Source organism: Megalobrama amblycephala, linkage group LG11 (genome assembly GCF_018812025.1).
Source record: "Megalobrama amblycephala isolate DHTTF-2021 linkage group LG11, ASM1881202v1, whole genome shotgun sequence".
In the NCBI taxonomy this organism is placed as follows: Eukaryota; Metazoa; Chordata; class Actinopteri; order Cypriniformes; family Xenocyprididae; genus Megalobrama; species Megalobrama amblycephala.
Window position 1 is genome coordinate 22,462,635 of NC_063054.1, and position 22,817 is coordinate 22,485,451.

Below are 22,817 nucleotides of genomic sequence, written 5' to 3' on the forward strand. Positions count from 1 at the left end.
TCCTTGACTGAAAGCCTTAGTATTCAGCTCAGCTCTCAGTCAATACGTCTGACTTGAGTCATCGACTCTTTCGTTTGATGGGAATTTGATTGTGACAGTGGACATTTTTCAATGGGTGCTATGAGAAATGTGAACACTACTATCAACCTGCAATGATTCATTCATCTGATGCCTGTAAAAAACACAATTGTGGTCAGTACCAAGACGAACCATGAATAACTCCATGTTACTTTAGGAGGAAGCTAAGCAAACCGCGTGTAGTGACAAAAGCGAGGCTTTGCAATCTGCCAAATACGCTCAGCTTCCAGTTACCCATTATAGCGGTAACCATGGCGATTGTGACTTCAGAGCGTGAAAAGGAAGCCATTCAAACTTTCAAGATTCATGACGCTTTTACAAACCTCTGCGTTTCATAACTGTGGAAAATGTATCCTAGAATAATTTAGAAATAATTTTTAAAATGAATAATTTTTATACTTCTCTTTCCAATCACATTAATGATGGCATGTAGTCATTCCTTTACATTACATGTGCTATTAAACCTCCTGTCTCTCACGCATCGGTCAGGCCTCAGAGGCGTTTATAGTTTCCCATGGGAATTCACTCAACTTTCAGTTTCCAGCACACAGTGGGATTTAATATGCCTCAGGAGATCTTTAGCATGGTCACTTCAGCTGAGACATTATGCAACAAGTGCATATTAAATGTCTTAAACTCCCAGTGGTGGGTATACTGATGTAAAATGGCTACCATCAAGATGAAGAGAGGAATTACTGTGTTTGGACCGTTTTAACCCCAGAGGGGTTTTCCCTTTTGAAATATAGCACAGGAGGTCGTTTTAATGTGGATATTTTTCATTCGGCAACTCACATTTGAAAGAAGGTTAGAGCTGACTGTTTTTTTTTTTCTTGACACTTGCATTACAAAATGCCCTGCTAGGCTTTCTGTTTTTTTGGACTTGACTGACAAATACAGCAATTGTGGTATAAATGATTGGAGAGTTGGCCGCTAACAACATGCTTCACAAGACTCACTCAATCAAACATTATCTAACTGAATCCCAATAACAGCAAGAGATCTGATCAATAGGTGTGAAACAGAGGCAGAATGCCAGTGAGCTTGATTAAAATAAAATAAAATAAAATAAAATAAAATAAAATAAAATAAAATAAAATAAAATAAAATAAAATAAAATAAAATAAAATAAAATAAAATAAAATAAAATAAAATAAAATAAAATAAAATGAGCAGAGAAACTTTGGTAATAAGAAAGCATTTGTTGAAAAAATAAAATAGTTGTTATTTAAAATACTGATTTTTATATTTTATTTGTTTAATCTCAGTTTTAAAGGTCCCGTTTTTCGTGTTTTTTTTTTAAGCTTTGATTGTGTTTATAGTGTGCAATATAACATGTGTTCATGTTTCGCGTGTAAAAAAACACAGTATTTTTCACATAATTTACTTATCTGTTTACCGCTGTTTCCACTGTCATAAAAACGGGCTGATGACTTCCTTGTTCTATGAAGTCCCTCCTTCAGAAATACGTAACGAGTTCTGATTGTGCCAGCGGTTCCTGTGTTGTGATTTGACAGCAGCTTAGTGAACCTTGCCCGGAAAGGTCACGCCTCTTACCATAATGTGGAGATGCACGCGCTCAGTGTTATTGTAAACATGTCTTTAATTTTACCCTATCAATTTGAGCCGGAATCAGACCCGGTGATTGGACTGCGGGATGAAAATAACAGCGTTTCGACGACATGACGACAAACACACTCTACAAACGCAACTCTTGTGTATTCCTGTGGGCGGAGGTTAGTCAAAAAACTGTTTTAGTGACGTCATTAAAGAAGGAAGTAGAGGGATGTAGTCCAAACTGGCCGTTCGATGTAGGCGACTTCTGTTAAATAAAATATCTCGCTTGGCATTGAACTTTGAGCTTTAAAATTTTACAGATTTTATTTATACTCTAACAACAACATTACACACTAACTAAAGTTTGAAACATGGGATCACGAAGAACGGGACCTTTAAAAATAATAATAAAAAAATCAAATAGAGTTTGGATTGGCAGCATTCCTCATTTGCAACTCAAAAAGTATGAATATAAAAGTATCTGCTAAATTAATACATGTGAAGCAAACAAACAAACAAACAAACAAACAAATAAATAAATGTATACTGTACTTATTTGAAAACTGTTTGTTTGTTTGTTTGTTTGTTTGTTTGTTTGTTTGTTTGTTTGTTTGTTTGTTTGTTTGTTTGTTTGTTTGTTTGTTTGTTTGTTTGTTTGTTTGTTTGTTTGTTTGTTTGTTTGTTTGTTTGTTTGTTTGTTTGTTTGATTGATTGATTGATTGATTGATTGATTGATTGATTGATTGATTGATTGATTGATTGATTGATTGATTGATTGATTGATTGATTGATTGATTGATTGATTGATTGATTGATTGATTGATTGATTGATTGATTGATTGATTGATTGATTGATTGATTGATTGATTGATTGATTGATTGATTGATTGATTGATTGATTGATTGATTGATTGATTGATTGATTGATTGATTGATTGATTGATTGATTGATTGATTGATTGATTGATTGATTGATTGATTGATTGATTGATTGATTGATTGATTGATTGATTGATTGATTGATTGATTGATTGATTGATTGATTGATTGATTGATTGATTGATTGATTGATTGATTGATTGATTGATTGATAGATAGAAAGAAAGAAAGAAAGAAAGAAAGAAAGAAAGAAAGAAAGAAAGAAAGAAAGAAAGAAAGAAAGAAAGAAAGAAAGAAATGAATTGGCTAAATGGTCTAGTCCTGTATAGGCTGGTTTTGATGTTAACATATGTGTTCTTGTGTTGAAGAACTGGTAGACGGAAAACAGAGTAAAAGAAACAGAGCGTGGAGCCTCAAGACACATTTTTATATCTTAAATAAAAAAGCTAACTTAACACAACATCTAAAAATCACAAAGCACATGCTTGAATCCTCAATAAAAATGCAACTTTGCAAACTGTTTAACAGCTAAAGCACAACACACAGTTATCACACAATTAATACACTACGAAAAATACATGTAGATATCAAAAAAAAAAAAAAAAGTAGATATCAAGTAGTCACCTTCACTGATCGACTAGCCAACCATCCTAACTTAGAGAAAACCCAAAGTATCGGCATGTTCACACACATTCTGATGTGGTAGCGGCCTGTGCGGTGATGTCACACTGGATGAGATGTAGTGGAGGTGATGTAGAAACAGACAGATAAGTGAGGGTACAGCAGGGCCATGTCAGCGCCTGCTGAAGCTTGTACTTAACCATGGTCTGAACCCTGCCCCAGGCTGACAGGCAGGACTTATCCTGACACCATAATAGTCAAATTAGATTTGAGAGGTGCTGTGAATGAGAATAATACTGGCAACACTGGAGGGATGGAGCGGGGCCACAGATGTTGCACATGTACCTGTCTGACATACTAAATTTATACTATTATGAGAAATACATGAGGTGAAAGAGTAGCTCAGAGAATCAACAGCTTTAAGGAAAAAAAAAAAAAAAAATCTCCCTCAAGCTTTTCAGCTGCATTTCAGACATTACATTGGTAGAGTTGCTGAATCATGCCAACTCATCAGTAGTCAACTGTTGACTAACTCATTATTAGTTAATTAGCCTGTGATGCTGCATTCTTCATTTTTAACTTGGTTTAGATGAAAATCATCTCCTAAAAGAATACATGTACTCATAAGAAAGAATTTGTTTATTAAAATTAAAATATGAATATAAATAAAAGTATAAACAAACAGATAGAAAATAGGAAAACAAAAAAAAAATAAGTTAATAGACATAAAATTAAATAAATAGAAAAACACATTCGAACAGACACGTGTGCAAACACACACTCGTCTCCTTTCCACCATATATCTTAAGAGAAACATAATACGGCGTGGCCCTTGCATAATACAAACCATAACTAAGTGTAGTGGGTACTGAACTCAAACCATGCTTTAGAGCGGGACTGGAGTCTCTGGAGTGCACGCAAACACATTACAGCCTGAAGAGAAGCGGTCAGACAGTAACATGCAGGTTAATAGGTCAAACTCAAGGCTGACACTTGCCTCTTTAGTGTGTGTGTGCTTTTCGGCTTGTTCTGGCTTTACTTTACTGCTATGTTCCTGTCTGCTGTGAATGCTGGACTGGGCAGGCAGGCAGGGCAAGGCAAAAGAAAGGGAGATAGGTTGAGAGGAAGCTGGCAGGCACCTCGGTCCCCTCCCCTGCTCTCCATCTGCCTGCTGTGTGTTAAAATATATCCGTGCACATGTCTCCCCTTGCAGAGTCACTAGACATTACCTTATAAAAGAACCAGAGGGGAACATACCACCTCTCTCTCTCTCTCTCTCCGTCTCTACCCTGATCACAGCCCAACCCTTGACTTCATCTGCACTGAAGAAGAATCACTTTCTTAATGAATATACCAGGGGTGGCTAACCCTGGTCCTGGAGAGCCACAGTCCTGCAGAGTTCAGCTCCAACCTTAATCAAACACACCTGAACAAGCTAATCAAGGTTTGAAAAGTTGCGAGAAAGCTACAGGCAGGTGAGTTTTTAATCAGGGTTGGAGCTAAACTCTCCAGGACCAGGGTTAGCCACCCCTGCAATATACAGTCAAACCAAAAATTATTCAGACATTAGATATAATTTTTTTTTTAACTTACGGAACGAATGCAGCGCCAGTTCCATTTTTTCCCGTAAGTAGAATAGGGAAGGCGTAGGGCATACAGCGTAAGCTTTTTGAAGAATACGAAAGTGCGGTTTTGGCGAAACCACTTGGAAGGCGAACATTTGTTTATATAAAGCATATACATTTACATTTTTTTCGAAAATGACCAATCGTTTCGCTAGATAAGACTCTTATTCCTCTTCTGGTATCGTTTAAAGCCCTTTGAAGCTGCGCTGAAACTGTAATTTTGACCTTCAACTGTTTAGAGACCATTGAAGTCCACTATAAGGAGAAAAATCCTGGAATGTTTTCATCAAAAACCTTAATTTCTTTTCGACTGAAGAAAGAAGGACATGGACATCTTGGATGACATGGGGGTGAGTAAATTATCAGGAAAATTTTATTTGAAAGTGAACTAATCCTTTAAGTGTTATCTGACTTAAGGTTATTTTTTTTTTTTTCATATTTTATTACCATTTTTTACTATAGTGAATAAGCTGTAATAATGAATGGAAATGTTCAAGGCGTCTGAATACATTTTGGTTTGACTGTATTTTTTTTTTTTTTTTTTTCAGTAAACAAACACCAATTTTCATTTTTTTAAGAACAATTCCTAGATTTCTGCTCAAAACTATTTATTTTATTTATTTTAAATTTTATTTTTCTCCAGTTGGCATTTCATTTTTAAGAACTGTTAGATTTATGCTTAAAATCATTTTATTAATTTTAGTTTTTTTTCAATTATTATAAAAAAAAAATAATCATTATTTTATTTTGTTTTATTATTAATAATAATTATTATTATCATTTATTTTTTCCCAATTGGGGATGCAATGTTCCGCTATTATATTATATTATATTATATTATACCCGATTGTTTAGAATTATTGCTAAACAAACTAATAAACAAACAAACAGATACTTACTAAATAAAATTAATAAAAAGTTATTAATAAATAAAAATAAATAAATATTCCCTGAAATAAGATTTTTTTTGCTAAAATAAATGTAGAATTTAAAACTTTTTAAAAAGATTTTTAAAAATACTGATTAAGAAAATGATATTTTGCAGTGTGTCACCCTCTTCCTCCCTCTATCAGTATAAAGCAGTGGCGTCTGTGTGTACACAGACTCACATGACTCAACATCTCTGGCGGTCTGAATCCAGCCTCAACTCTACTCCGTTTTTCCCAGGGGGGAGAGGAAGAGAGAGTATGGGGATCAAGAGGGAGGGAGAGGGAGAAGAATGACGCTGTGGAGTGGGGGGTTCTGGAGCATTGCCCCGCGCTGGCTCAAATTTCCCGCTTGTCAAGCCTGATGGATTTGGCTAAAAATAAAAGAAAGTGGAGGCCCATGACGGGCGGATGAATGAATGAATGAACTTTGCTGCAGCTTTACCCCCTACCTCATCCCAAAAAACAACACTCCCCGATAACCCTCGACGGCAACTCCGAGACCTTCCTCCCTCGCTTTCGAACAAAGATGTTCTGATGCCAAGCATGGCTAAGAGAAGTGCATTCCAAAAACAAACGTCCCCCTTTTTCCCAAGTCCAGACAGTGAGAAATCACCAGGGAGAGAGAGAGAGAGAGAGAGAGAGAGAGAGAGAGAGAGAGAGACAAAAGGGATACAAAACACCCAAGAGCTGCAGAGATTCCTCTGCTTTCATTAATGCCACCCCCTTTGAGCTACATGTACAAACATAAGGTTTATGCTGGACAAACTGCAGCATAATATACAGTAGGGGAGCTAGTTGTCACAAGGGATACAACTTACTAACAAAACAATAATTATATATAAAGACACACCGATCTGAAGTTTGGGGTTTGGAAATTAATACTTTTATTCAGCAAGGACATTACATTTTAAAATATATTAAAATAGAAATAATATTACATTGTAATCATATTTCTCAGTATTAATGTTTTTACTGTATTTTGATCAAATAAACGCAGCCTTGGTGAGCATGAGACTTCTTTCAAAAACATTAAATCTGACGCCAAACATGAACTGTATTCCTTTCCAAGTGCAGTACAGAGTCAAGATTTTTATTAATTCTGTAGGGAAATAAAATTTTTAAAAACTAGCCCCGGTCGCCCCTATCCGACACCCCACATGTAAAGGGTAAGGCTGCATCATGGGAAAAATGACTTGGTATAAAATATAGGTCATTCCCAGAGACCAAAAGGAAGGAAAGAGACACTTGCAAAGGGGAGCAAATAAAAGAGAGGAAGTAAGAGGGATTCAGTGTCACCTTTGTCAGGTTAGAGATCTATCTAGTGAAGTCTTGAGTCCACGTCATTCAATGTCATCCCAAAATGCATTCGTTCATGCCCTCGCAGGTATGAGAAAAACATTCCTCAGCTATTTACCATATGTTTCGACAGCTTCTGAGCACTGCAAGGGTACTGTACCATGCCATCTGTGACTGCAGCTGTGGTAAACACTCCATCCACTGCCACACAACATTTATATCATACAGTATAATATTCAACAGACCAGTTAAGTTAGTGTTCGACAGTTTATCACCAAGGCCGATATTTGGTATTTTTAAATGATTGGCATCGGCCGATAAGTTTTTCCATTCGGCCAGTAAGTTTCATTTACTAAATGAAGTGTGAGTGTGATCTATTATGCCTGCTTTATATCGGCCATAAGCCACTATCCTCTCTAATACATCGATATGGCCATTGGCTATAAAAAAAATCTATATCTGTCAACCACTACTGACCACCCTGTATACTCTTGATGACCACTGATATGGATTTTTCTTTCTCAGAAAGCATAATTGGATGAAAACCTGAGAAGAGAACAGCACCTGGTTTCACCTGGCCTAATTGGTTACCCAAGAGCTTCCTGAAATATCTTCCCTCACCCAATCTCATGGTCGGAGGTGATACATGATACAGCAGGGTTAAAAATAACCTCTCTCGTTCTCCGTGACCTTTCGCTCCGTGCTCTCCTTACCGCTCTGAGCATCAGAGGAAGCCTCGACATGCAGCTCTTTGACACAGAGGAGACTCCTCGAACCAAAACACACCCAGAACAGGAGATGGTGTCATAGCCCGTAGTTTCTCACGGGGCAGTAAAATGAACACAGCGGCCGGTGTCACGTTTATGATTTATAAAAGAACCAAAGGAAAGAGCTGAAAAGCAGCTACGCAAGCCAACACAAAATGGTCATTTATGTACTGAATGCCGTCAGTCATTTCCAAATGTCTACCTGTCATATTAAAAAGCACATGAAACATCATCTAAACCCTCAGGGTGGGATCGTGATTCACTCTTTAGGATATGACGAAATCTTCGCTATAGCGCTCCTTTTTTGAAATCAATAGGCAATTTTGTGTCATTTAATCTTTGGAAATCCTTACCGACTGATTTCCCACATAAAGTTTCCCTCACTGGATGGACGTAAATTTCGCCAAGTTCCTTGACGTAAGTGCCAAAACTCACAGAGAGCAAACGCTCCTCTGCGACTCAGCGAAAACAAACGAGCACGTGTTTAGAGAAATCTCAAAATCTATGTTTTCATATTTGCGTTGATCCGCTCGTTTACCAGACCTCAGAAACATTGCATCACTGAGAGCCGGGAGCCCCCCGTGGCATCAGGACACTTCACTTGTGTGGTTTCATCAATCAATGCTCTTTGAGAGAAAAGAATGTATGAGAGGGAGGGAGAGACGTGAAAGCCATTTGTTTTCTTTGTTAGGCACAAGCGGAAGACTCGAATCAATAGCCGAGGACTGTGAATCAAACTCTGGAGGTGGTCTGCTCACAAACAAGCCGTTCTGAGTCACAAGTTTTAACGAGTCATTGCTCTCGGACATGGGAGAGAATGAGAAACACACCACTATACAGTTCGGCCCTGATGCAGCTGCGCTGGGTATCTTAATCCATGACATTACAACATACTCAAATCACTCTTTCCTTTATGTTCTTTTTCCCCCATCTACTTTGTTGGCTGGTTTAATATGAAACACAAAGTCATAACATGAGTTATGTTCTCCGGTAACATTACTTAAAGAGATAGTTCACCCACAAATCATTACTTATGCTCATGTTAATCCAAGGGTCATTCCATGTCAACTCAACCAGAGGTCCCCGGCTCAAATTTGTGATTTTATTAAAGGTGCCCTAGAACTTTTTTTTACAAGATGTAATATAAGTCTAAGGTGTCCCCTGAATGTGTCTGTGAAGTTTCAGCTCAAAATACCCCATAGATTTTTTTTAATTCATTTTTTTAACTGCCTATTTTGGGGCATAATTAGAAATGAGCCGATTCAGGGCTACTGGCCCTTTAATTCTCGTGCTCCACGCCCACGGAGCTCGCGCTTGCCTTAAACAACATAAAAAAAGTTCACACAGCTAATATAACCCTCAAAATGGATCTTTACAAAGTGTTCGTCATGCAGCATGTCTAATCGCGTAAGTACAGTGTTTATTTTGATGTTTACATTGATTCTGAATGAGTTTGATAGTGCTCCGTGGCTAACGGCTAATGCTACACTGTTGGAGAGATTTATAAAGAATGAAGTTGTGTTTATGAATTATACAGACTGCAAGTGTTTAAAAATGAAAATAATGACGGCTCTTGTCTCCGTGAATACAGTAATAAACGATGGTAACTTTAACCACATTTAACAGTACATTAGCAACATGCTAACGAAACATTTAGAAAGACAATTTACAAATATCACTAAAAATATCATGTTATCATGAATCATGTCAGTTATTATTGCTCCATCTGCCATTTTTCGCTATTGTTCTTGCTTGCTTATCTAGTCTGATGATTCAGCTGTGCACATCCAGACGTTCTGCCCTTGTCTAATGCCTTTCATAATGTTGGGAACATGGGCTGGCATATGCAAATATTGTGGGCGTACACCCTGACTGTTACGTAACAGTCGGTATTATGTTGAGATTCGCCTGTTCTTCGGAGGTCTTTTAAACAAATGAGATTTATATAAGGAGGAGGAAACAATGGAGTTTGAGACTCACTGTATGTCATTTCCATGTACTGAACACTTGTTATTTACCTATGCCGAGGTAAATTAAATTTTTGAATCTAGGGCACCTTTAATATGTCAGACAGGTATGTTCTATGAAATTGAGTTGATAGAAAAACACAAGATACATTTTTAGTTTCAACATTATTTGTTCTTTAGATATTCCTCTTTAAAAGAAAAAAGTATTAGCTGTATGCAAAGTGATCCACATTTGGGTACTGATCACTGAATGTGTGTACAATTTACTCATGGAGCCACATTAACATGTCCATATCTCTGGGATTGTACTATTGAGGGCCTTTAAAATTAAGATACTGAAAGGAAAGTTTGTTAAGAACGAGAACCTAAAAGCATATTAAGATATCTTTAATACTTCTTGAGTTAAAAACAGAAGTAGTGCTTTTTCCCATTTTTGAACTGTCACTGTTGGCATATAATGCAACAAAGATTGCTAAGTCAACAAATTTTAAAACAGACCTACCAATCTCTGTGTAAAAATAAAATAATGATGCTGCCTGATCTTTCTAAAGTCATTTTTACTAGCTCCAAATCTAAGGTGAAAATTGTTACTTTGACTCCCCTCTACAAAATAGCTGATTACTCAGTAAATATACACAGTCCAAAAGTTTGGAACCACTAAGATTTTTAATGTTTTTAAAAGAGGTTTCGTCTGCTCACCAAGGCTACATTTATTTAATTAAAAATACAGTAAAAAACAGTAATATTGTGAAATATTATTACAATTTAAAATAACTGTGTACTATTTAAATATATTTGACAAAGTAATTTATTCCTGTGATGCAAAGCTGAATTTTCAGCATCGTTACTCCAGTCTTCAGTGTCACATGATCCTTCAGAAATCATTCTAATATGCTGATTTGCTGCTCAATAAACATTTATGATTATTTTCAATGTTGAAAACAGTTGTGTACTTTTTTTTTTTCAGGATTCCTTGATGAATAGAAAGTTCAAAAGAACAGCATTTATCTGAAATACAAAGCTTCTGTAGCATTATACACTACCGTTCAAAAGTTTGGGGTCAGTAAGAATTTTTATTTTTATTTTTTTGAAAAATGAATACTTTTATTCAGCAAGGATGCATTAAATCAATCAAAAGTGGCAGTAAAGACATTTATAATGTTACAAAAGATTAGATTTCAGATAAACACTGTTCTTTTGAACTTTCTATTCATCAAATAATCCTGAAAAAAAATATTGTACACAAATATTTTGTACAATTGTACACATTAAATGTTTCTTGAGCAGCAGATCAGCATATTAGAATGATTTCTGAAGGATCATGTGACACTGAAGACTGGAGTAACGATGCTGAAAATTCAGCTTTGCCATCACAGGAATAAATTACTTTGTGAAATATATTCAAATAGAAAACAGTTATTTTAAATTGTAATAATATTTCACAATATTACTGTTTTTTACTGTATTTTTAATTAAATAAATGTAGCCTTGGTGAGCAGACAAAACTTTTAAAAACATTAAAAATCTTAGTGGTTCCAAACTTTTGGACTGTACTGTACATCTGTGACATTTAACATTTTGGCTTTCATCACTATTTATGTTTGTCTTACTACAGACAAACTATGGAATGACCCCCCATCATTGGGGTTCAGTGTTATTTTGGACCTCATTGACTTTCATTACACGGACATGATAATTAAATAGTCTTTAAAATGTTGTGTTCCACAGAAGAACGAACTTCATACAGGTTTGGAACTCACGAAGGTGAGTAAATGACGGCAACTTTGTTTTTCCAGTTGAATTATCCTTTTAAGAAGACTAAGTGACGTTGTCGTTGAGTTTGTGACAGAGATAGGAGAGCGAAAAATAAAGACAAAAGCGTTGAACGCCTGCTGCTTTTCCCTTCCACACAATCCAGTCATTCAAAGGCATTCCTGGTGCATGATGGGGGAAACTTCACCCACTCAGAGTTATAAGTGCATGCAACATGCCTCACTACGACATGAACAATGTCCTCTTTCACTGGCTTCACCCCATGCTGCACATGCAGAAAAGCACACTGGGAACGGGACAGATCGCTGCCTTACAGTATGCACACACTCTGAGGAAGAACTGAGGATAGATACAGAAGATTGACGTATATAGAGGATATACAGTAAACTTGCCGTGTCAGTTATATGCAAATTATCAATTTATGAAAATGCCAAAACAACAGATCACATGAGATAACGTCAGATGTATAAAATCAATCAATGTGCTTTAAAGGCAACTTGTGTTTTTCATGACATACATGGTAAAATCTGATTTAAATCTCATTTAAAACTGGAAAGTTTTTAGAGTTTTGAAAAATGTTGGCATGAAATGAAAAAAACAATCTAATTGTAGAACTTATTGTGAACAATTTGGCAATGCTTGTGGATTTTTTTGGTTTTTTGACCTTCTGTCTGGTGACAAATGCCAGATTTGACCCAGCAAGCTCGCAAGAAATGGCCACATTTCAAAATCCAATCAACAACCGATGGGTAGAACCAAGTCCCTGCCCTACATTTTTCTTTTTAAAAAATCCAATACACTCAGATATATGTCGCAATACAGAAGAAACAATCTGCCGTTTCATCGTGACAAAGAAATGCTATGTCATAAAATGAATAGGAAATATTTTGGATTGTGGACTATTTCTAGACTCTAATCAAAGAAGCAAATGTGTGACATTAATCATGTGACTTTTTATACAGACAATGAAATGTTCTTGCTTCCATTGAAGCTCAAGATGATCTTTGGATCATCTCAAATCATGCTGGAGAACACACATCGGGTTTGACACAACCTGGTAAAGTTCATGCAGCTTGAGTGCTCCTATCATTAAAGCAAAAGAGGGACCGAAACTCATCTTCATTTTTTTTAACTCAACTTTTGACTCAAATTGTTATGCTGAATTTTGTATTAAATAGAAAAATGCAAAACAGAAGCATTTTTTGGACATTTGGATTCATTACAATAGCCAGGTGTGGCATGGCTAACAGTAAAAGCCTTTGGAGATCTGCATAAGTTCTGCTCTTCAAACAAAAATCATTGCTTTGCGCTCTTCTGACCTGCATTACACCCAGAAATCTGCTCTCCAAAATCTCATACTTAAGAACTTTCTACTACTACACAACAGGAAAAGCTGAATAACCAACAGCATCACCTATGTAAGTCTGTGAGTGAAACAAAGCTTTCCTTTGTTCTTTTTTTAATAGTCCACTAATGAATACAGGATATGAAGCTTGACTTCACATGCACATAAGGTGGATGTGAGGCCGTTAACTCAAAGATTTCAGAGTCACATTTCAAAATGATCAAATTTTTCCCTTTCACAGCATGACAAGCCGCTCCACCGTATTAATAGTTCAACTGGAATGTATGACTGAACTTTCAGGGAAAGAAAGAAAAAAATGGATCCAACAAGGTGCTACAATGCATTCATAATTTTTTTTGCAGGAATTCACCAACAACAAAAGTTGTTTTACTGGTATACTGAGTTAATATTACAGTCACTTTGTGGCTCGATATTTATTTATACGGTTGATATTTGCAGCACCTGGAGAGGAAACTGTGAAAAGGAAGCTTTATTTCCTTTGCAAGATACTTTAGAAATGGACGTACACAAACTAGAGTAGAATAGCTAAAATTTTAACAAATCTATTGTTTATTAGTGCAGTTTCGCCCTCAAAGTGCCTTCTCCTCAAAATGGCAGACTTCCTAACTGAAACTAAACTTGATATGCTATTTTTAATGGAGGTCTTTTGCAAGATGTTGTTTCATTCAGCTCTACAAGGGGACCACTGGACATCTGCAGGGACGTTTGAGGGCACCTGTCAAACATTTACCCGCCCCACATCTGACCTGATACTCTACTGTGAACGTGATCCACTTCCATGATCTTTTGAGGCTGTTGGGTCTATATAAAATCTGACAATGTCTTAAGTCTTTTAAATCACGTCCAACAAAGCAAAGCAATAGCAATCCCAAAACCACGTGACATAGCGGGACAGAACAAGATGCTCATTTTTTTTATGCATATGCATGAGGTGTAAAAGCAAAAACCATGAAATGCAACTCAAAGTTGATCACTCACAGTGGTCTTTTCCATTGTTTGACTGCTCTGACAGGAGGTGACAATGACAGCTCCGAGTGTTAGCATGCGCTGAGATGCTCCTGTGTGACTGTGGGATTGAGACGCATGTTGTGGTGCAGCGCCAGCAACAGTTCTCGGCTGGGTTTTCTGGGTCGACAGCACAGGCCTCCTAAGAGAGGAACGTCTCTCTGTGTGGAGTAAGCTCCACCTCTGTCACGCTAACACACGCCCCTTGGACTTCATTGACTGTAAACCCCAGCCATACTTCCTTTCCTGTAATGAACAGTGCATTTCTTATTATCATACATGATATCTTTCTCAGATAAACACAACAACGAATGAGGGTTGACACTTTATGAAGCAAAACCGACAGGTTTAGGCAATTGTTTTAGATCACGCTTGTTCTGAATGAAGGATGTCATGAACTTCTGGCAGAACGACGGCAGTGAAATATAGTTTAGGATATTATAGTGATCGTATCATGTTTGGAAAGTGATCTATGTGATTTGTAGTTTCAGAAACATTTGAAACTTAATTTGGCAGTCATTTGATTCTGTGTTGAAAACTTGTTAACTTACTGATGTATGTCAAAATGTTTTTAGCATTCTCTGCAAGCATTCTTTTAAAGTGGTTTATTTTACCTGCGCATACGGCCATCGCCATCTATGACATTCAATTTTGATTTAGGCATAATTCTAATATAATTCATTTTTTTTCTATTAATTATATTAGATTTTACTTTTTTCTTTTTGGTCAGGTTTAATTTAGATTTAACTAAAGGTTCTAATGAAGTTTAAAACTTTTAACTGTAAAATTGAAAAGCAAAATTCAAAAAGGTTTTCTGTAAAAAGTTTGGTGAGAAATGTATTCACTGGCAAAATAAACTTAATGTAATGTTAAAGATAAGAAGATTATCTAAAGATAAAGTTCTAATTTAAAATAAAAACATTGTATCAGTTTAAAAATATTATATAAAATGAATCATTTTATTGAATAAAAAAAAAAAAATCAAAGAAAGAAATTCATGTGATAATACACGTGTGCTTCTTTTTCTGGAACTAGCCTCATGGAAACATTTTTAAATGTTGAAAACCATGTAGGTATGTGTCAGACACGCTGAAATGTTACCCCACGTTTTTGGCTTTCTCTTTTTCCACTTTTTTTTTTTTTTTTTAAATTAGTAATTGCTGTAAGCATTTGCCTTTTGGCAAAGGTGGAGACCTGTTCTGCAAGACCTTCCCTGTCTATGTCTATATGAGAAGACAAACAAACCTGACTAGTTATCTCAGACTTCTGTGGATCTGCATATAAACGTTTCACTACGCGACATCAAACTGTACAAATATGTGTGATACAAATATTTCTGAATTAGAACATCATAGAAACTTGCACACCTGCATATCAAATAAAACAAAAAACAGAAATTACTGAGAAAATAATACAAAAAAAAAAAAGAGAAACCGAGAGAGTCTATAACAAATAGAGGAAGATTAAAAATGAAAGGCTTAATAACAAACACAGGAAGTTTTAAAATGTTATCATTTTCAAATGTTATGTTATTCATGTTATCAAAATCTTATAATTTTAAGACATAAAGGTAAGAGCCACATAATAAAAATAATACAAACACTGAATGTACAAAATCAGAATGTTTCAGAATTTATCTCTCTTTTTATATGAGTTATTAATGTTGCTTTTTTGTTTGTTCTTTAAAATGATTATCTAAATAACCAAAAAACTATTTTTCAAACAGCCATTTGAAAAAAAGCCAAACAATTACAATTAACATTGTTTAAAAATAATTAAAAATAATATTTAATACTTTAACACTCATCATAAATATCACAGTACATCTACATTTTTTTAAATGTATTAAAATAATGTAGTTAAAATACATTTAAAAAAAAATCTGGTAACAATCAAAAAATGTGGTAACATTTTCTAAGCATATATAATCAAACCAAAAATTATTCAGACATTTTTTGATATTTTTGATATATTTTTACCAGTGGGTGCAGGACACTATAATTCTTTTATGTAAGTGAGGATTTTAAAATAAAGTAAACTGTGACATATTATACCCAAAAATTCTTCATACAGTGGACTACCAGTAAAAATTTGGAACCAAAAATTATTCAGACACTTTGTGTTATCTGACATAATTAAGATTTTTTTTTTCTGACACAGGTTAACTCTGAGATCTTGTCATACCATGTTTTTAAACAATAGTGAACAAACTGTATTAATGAATGAAATGTTCAAGGTGTCTGAATACATTTTGGTTTGACTGTACATAAATAAATGTCAGCAAAGTAAAATATAGCACCAATAACACTCAAAGCAATTTAAAACACTATTACCAGCAAGTCATTGTGAGTCTTAGCTTCACAATTATAGGCTGCAGCATGTTTTCTTTCAAGACACTCATCATTGGAATGGCCAGGTCTTGGACTCATTGACCCCTGCCACTTAAACCTGTTGACTGTAAGATAAGGTCACAACTATTGACTGCAGGGACATAAATCTGACCGTACCAAAACGCAGGCGGACAAGCTTTTCTATCAGCTACCTGATAAATCGAGCTTCACTCCGACCGGCGTGCAGAGAGAGATCCATTTATGGATCAATGCATTCTTAACATCAGTACTACATGGAGTGTGTATAGAACATTCAAAGCTTTTGAGGTCTGTGGTCATGACCAGCGCACTCTCGGGTTAAGAAACTGTAACTTTGTCCTGAGCACACCCACGTCAAGCCTCCCACCTCAGGCAAGTCAAAGCAGCATTCCATACGTCAAACTCAACTATATGACTGCAAACTCTTAAATACCACGTTTAATCTTTTCCATTCTGCAGAGCGGGGTGAAACATCATTTCCTTTGACCTCAGGCTTTTCCTTACGCCGTTGTTTACCACCGCAACATTCGGCAAAAAGATGTCAAATGTCACGTTTTGTGTGTATGCGCTTGTGTATGGCTTCTAACATTTGTCGTAATATTTTTTCTGTTGCGACTGTTGTTATTGTTTCTTCCTTAAGACACAGGGAAAACATATCTACGCAAATAAAGACAGAACAAAGAAAAGCTGTCTCGTTCTGCAAGCCACACTGCAAGAGCTCAACCAATAAGAGGTTTCTGCCAGGCAGTGTAAAGCCACCACCGGTGCACGGTGTTGATTTGGTAAAGACACGACTGATTTACTGTACATTTAAGACAGGAAGTGGTCACGCCACCCCTGCTGCTCCACTCCCACCTCTTACCCCTCCCCCTCACCACCTGTGCGAGTCTCACAGGATGCACACACACTTACACACCTCCAGCTGCACAAAGAGTAAAACCACATATCATACTTGTTTTTATTCATTCACACCTCAGTGCCCCACAAATCATCAATTTACTCCAGAGACTGTAAAATGCCACTCAGACAATAAACTGTTGTTTTGAAGGATACTACTAAGTTAACAGTCAGTCACCGATGCATATTGAAATCATAATGGTGACAAAAATAACGGGTAACACTTTACAAAAAGGTTCATTAGTTAAACATTAATGTATTAACTAACATGAACTAACCGTGAGCAATACATTTGTTACTGTATTTACTAATCTACGTTAACGTTAGTTCATAAAAATACAGCTGTTCATTGTTTGTTCATGTTAGTTCACAGTCCATTAACTAATGTTAACAAGATTTTAATAATGTATTTGTAAAATAACATTAACAAAGGTTAATAAATGCTGTATAAGTGCAGTTCATTATTAGTTCATGTTAACTAAATGTACCTTAATGTAAAGTGTTACCAAATAATGAAATTATTATAAAACTAATGAAAGTGTGGTCCGTAAGTTGTATAGCTGATAAAAACAGATTTAAATGAATTATTATTAAATATTAAAACACTTAATAATAATAATTAAAAGTTAAAAATAATTTAATATTAATACAATTTAAAAATAAATCTATTTTATTATTCATTTATAAATATTATCATTAAAAAAGACAGTACAACATTCAGTTAATACAAAATAATAATAATAATAATCATATTAATAAAAATAAAAAACAATCAATACTAGGTTATTATTCTAAGTATTATTTTAATTGACAAAAATCACCAATATTGAATCAACCGATAGATTAAAGGCACAATATGTAAGACTTTCAGATTAAAATATCCAATTTTAAGTTTTGTTGACTTGTGTACTTACATTCTCCAAAATGTTTCCAACAATGTTTAAATCCAGATAAATCAATAGTTTTAACCAGGACATGGACCGTGTCAATGCGTCGCCTGTCAATGATGTCATATCCGGGCTAACCTCAATTTTCATTTTTACTGATTTCGATCTAGATTACTGCAAAGTGCAACAAGTCTCTCATAGCATCCACAAAGCGACCGCACAGAGTAATGTTATAACAACTTTCAACACACTCAAATGTATTTAGTATGATTGTTTTAACCATGTAAAACAGTCATGCGTTACCCCACATACGCAGGTGTCTTTCATTAGCATTTGCTCCAGCCGCCTCGTTCCTCTCCCACAGCTCTCGACCCGTCCTATTTCATACCACCATAAGGTTAATAAAACTTCAACGCATTAGCTCATCCATGAACGTGATTTCTGCCCGAGTCTGTCGGATTTCCATCGGCTGTGGAGGTGAAAATGACATCTCCCATGATTTCACGCTCTTTCACTGCGTCATCAAGCTACGCCTTTGTTTTGAATAAGCGAACTCTAGTGGCAAAAATTACATATTGTGCCTTTAACAAATGAATGACACCGATTATCACAAAATTGTGATAAAATGTTTCTGTTTAATAAAGTAACTGCCAATTATATATCACCGTTTAAGATTAACTTTAACAGCTAGTGAACACTGCCTCATTTTGGTTCATTAACTAAAAGTATCTGAAATAAAAATAAAATAAAAACAACAAAACCCAGATGTGGGGTGTTAGGTAGTCTTTTTTTTTTTTAAAACCTTCGAAGCAGTTCCACCTCATTTAAAGTTTTTCATACACATACACCCACACACACAAATATGAAATCAGCATTTTGTTAAAGTTACCAAACACAGTGATGAAAGCTGTACAACTAGAGGTTAATTCATCCATCAGAGTGGTAAACACCGCTGACTTGTTTGAGCTGACGTCTGCTGAAGGATTATTATTTATTCATGATTATTCATACAAGCGTTCATCATCCGCAGATGTTTCCAATAGACTGCGGTGTAAAACAACCTCCGCGCACACAACGGGAATGTTTTGTTCTTCGTTCTGAAGTGCAAAGCAATACAAATAAATTCGTCTGGGAGGAATTCTGACCTTTGCCAGAGCCAGCGTTCCCTCCGAGAGCAGTCTGCCTGTGAGTCGCTCTGGCAAACGGAAAACAACTCGCCACACAGGGGTCACCCCCACTGCCCTCCCTCACTCCGATTCTCCTTTTACACGCTGTCTCTCTCTAAAACAATGATCTCACCCACTTACCAGGAATCCGCTGATTGTTTTAAATACCTTCCACTCTTGTGGACTCAAGTCACATTTTCCCATCCAGAAAAAAAATGGCAGAGGGGGAAAGAAAATGACCCTGGCAGGAAGTTCTAGCATGCCTGAGACACAGTTCATTCAGGCTCTTAGCCGACATTGTTTTAAATTACTGCTGTCCTATACAGCAATTCAATACGACGTAATGGAGAAAAAGAGAGAGAGTGAAAGAGGTCAAAAACATCCACATTTTTCTGCAAGTTATGGTTGGCTGAAAATCTAAGGAATCCGAAAATGAAGTTGCCAAGGTACAGGAACTGTCTCTTTTGTTTTTTCAATCTAACTCAAAACCATTTCTCTGACGAAGAGTGTGCAGCGGAGGTTTTGACAGCATAGCTGTGGTATGTTCACCTGGGATAAGCCTCGACAGAGCATCCAATGACGCAGAGAAGCGGAGAAAAAAAACATCTACACTTCTATAAATCTGACTTCTGCTGGCACAGATGCACAGATGGGCATTTCTCTCAAATTTTGAAACATTCACATAAATGTTAATGGTTTGGGCGTGTAAATCTGGCATGAAACATTTATAGAAACATTTCACATTTTCCCTGGAATGCTCCATTTTTCATATATGCTAAAATATGCAGGAAAGCATTCAACACCGTCATCCTGACAGATGGAGATAGAGGGGGAAAAAAAAGAAAAAAGAAACAACAAAACACATTTTCCAGACTGGGCGGCACTAGTGTGTGTGTGCATGTGCTTTAGTAAGTTTTGTGGTATAGTGTGTAGGATATATTTAGACTGAGCATCAATATTGACACAGCACACTGCATATGACTCATCCGTACCGACACAGGCCAGTGACACCCCTGCCCTCCCTCACAGGTTTCCTTAGTCCTATTGTGGTGTGAAACCATTTTAATTTGAATGTGTGTTAGTGACAGTGTGTCCATGTATGTATATATATGTATGTGTGTGTGTGTGTGTGTATGTAACTGCCTGAGGCTATGCCTGGCCCACATTCGCTACAGCACTTGGACTGGCTGTTTGCAGGAGGTAAAGACACTCCTGCCTGCTTCACTCGGGTCACCGATTGCCGGTTTGTCATTTCTGGAGAGAGTAGCACTGAAGTACTCCGAGCTTAAGGCTTCGGAGCAGTCAAGCATTGATAAGGTGTCCTGGAGATTTCTGCAGACAGCAGCACATCAGTGCATAAATAATGCTGGAACAGTTAAGAGTGTGAGAAAGAGAGGGAGAGTTGCAAACAGAGATCCAGTGACACTACATAAGCTGATTTCCAATTCCCATGGTGCCTATTGTACACTCATGCCTCCATATACTGGAGGATGTCTGTAGAAGTTAACTTGGTGTGACGAAAACTGTTTATTTTGAAAACCCTGCAATGTTAAATATGATGTCAAAACTTACTTTTAAACATTATATAAAAATGCTACTGTTGAAAAGTTTGGATTCAGTAAGATTTAATAAAAAGAAAGAAATTAATGCTATTAATAATTACTAATTAAATGAATATTATTGTTCAGTAAGGATGCATTACATTTATCAAAAGAGTGATTAAAAGCTTACATTTTTACAAAAACATACATTATATTATATATATATATATATAACAAAATTATGTTCTTTTGAACTTTTTTATTTATCAAAGGATTTTGAAAAAAATCATGGTTGCACAACTGTTTTCAACATTGACAATAATAATTATCAGAATATTAGAAAGATTTCTGAATGGTCATGTGACACTGAGGACTGGAGTAACTGCTGAAAATCCAGCTTTGCCATCACAGGAATAAATTACATTTTAAAATAAAATATATTAAAATAGAAAACAGTTGAGTTAAATTGCAAAAAATATTTCACAATATTACTGTATTTTTTATCAAATAAATGCAGCCTTGGTGAGCATAAGAGACTTCATGCAAAACATTTAAAAAATCTCCAACATTTTGAGCGGTAGTGTTTAATATATAAATATAAATCTGCATTTAAATATAAATGTAAATATACATTTAATATTTACAATTTCCAATTAAATGTAAATATAAATTCTTAATATTATAAATATCTGTGCTAAAATAATATATTTAAATTAATATTATTTGTCAGTCTACAAATTTGTTTAATTATTAACATGTATGTGTCGTAACAGTCGCATATATTATTTCTGCAAACAACTGCGTAAAAAGCACATCTGAGATAAATCAAGCTTAAAAACATGCTGAACTCCTCTTCACCACATTTATTTTAGTACTCAGGTGGTGTGCAAAAACTGGCGGGGAACTTTCCCTCTTCACCTCCTGTTAAATCATATGATGTGATGCCAGGTTGCAGTCTTTCAGACTGATCGTATTCCTTCCAAAGATCTGAAATGTTTGAAAGCTAACAGTTGGACCTAACTGTTCTAATGGTAGTGAGCCACCTGTTGGACCGCTGTCTATCTATTGTTAGTGAGTCAGCACAGCGTGAACTGACTGTACATAGAGATCAGACAGGACAGACTGAGTCAGCCTCACTTCGATCTATAGTTTCTATTGGTTTGACTCCCACTCTAAGCAGAACGCAGAGGAGATAAGGAGAGGAGAGAGATGTCTGGCACATGGGGAATGTGAGAATGAATGAGTTGCAGACTGCAGAATAAAGAACAGCATGAATGAGTCCAAGTAAAGTGAAGTAACCAAACAAGTGAACAGGTCTTAACGATGGAAAAACAGTGTGATATAATGGTCTGTCTGTAGTTCTCCAGGGTTCTCCAGTTGCAGTGCACATGTGACTCAGCAGCTGCAGGCATGAATATTCTGACAGGAATGACAGATCCAAATTTAACCACAGAACAAACACACACACACACATAGGATGAATCATCCACAGAAATCTCTGAGATGCACTTGGGTTTATACTTATATAGGTTGTTTTGTGCAATACAAAACCAGTACTTCTTTAAATAACTGTGAGATAGTATAGGGGTACAAGTTTTATTTAGTAATAAATGGGACCAGGGAACAAAATCTTTAAGGTTTTTTCAAATATGGTGGACATACGTTTTGAATCAGATCCTATATTAATAATATTTGGAGTTTCTGAAGAATTTTTGAGTCTTATCTCTGTCAAAAAAACGTATTCTTTTGTTTTGGAGGAAAAAGGAAGTTCCAACTCTTAAAGGAGTGGTTGATTATGATTTCGCTTTTTAACTTAGGTTAGTGTGTAATGTTTCTGTTAAAGCATAAACAATGTTTGCAAAGTTACTACGCTCAAAGTTCAATGCAAAGGGAGATATTTTCTTTTAAAGAATTCTCTGCTTAAGGATTACAACAAACGGCTGGTAGGGACTACAATGAGCTTCTTCCCGGGTTAGTGACATCACAAACACTAAAATTTACATAAACCCTGACCCCGAGAACACGCAACAAAGCAGTGTTTGTAGTGTTGTTACCATGCCGTCATTTTACACTGCTTCACAAACGAGGGTTAATTCA

General features: G+C 35.9%; 1 protein-coding gene across 2 annotated transcripts in view; it reads right to left on the minus strand.

Moving 5' to 3' along the window:
• Nucleotides 1-22,817, minus strand: part of bach2b (BTB and CNC homology 1, basic leucine zipper transcription factor 2b) — a 119,442-nt gene that overhangs the window by 90,568 nt on the left and 6,057 nt on the right. The window contains exon 2 of one of the 2 annotated variants that reach the window (XM_048206755.1): nt 13,834-14,106. The exons of the other annotated variant lie outside the window; for it this stretch is intronic. Coding sequence (XP_048062712.1) covers nt 13,834-13,899 — 66 coding nt within the window. The 5' untranslated portion in view covers nt 13,900-14,106. The remainder of the gene's footprint in view (nt 1-13,833; nt 14,107-22,817) is intronic. 2 annotated transcript variants of the gene reach the window in all.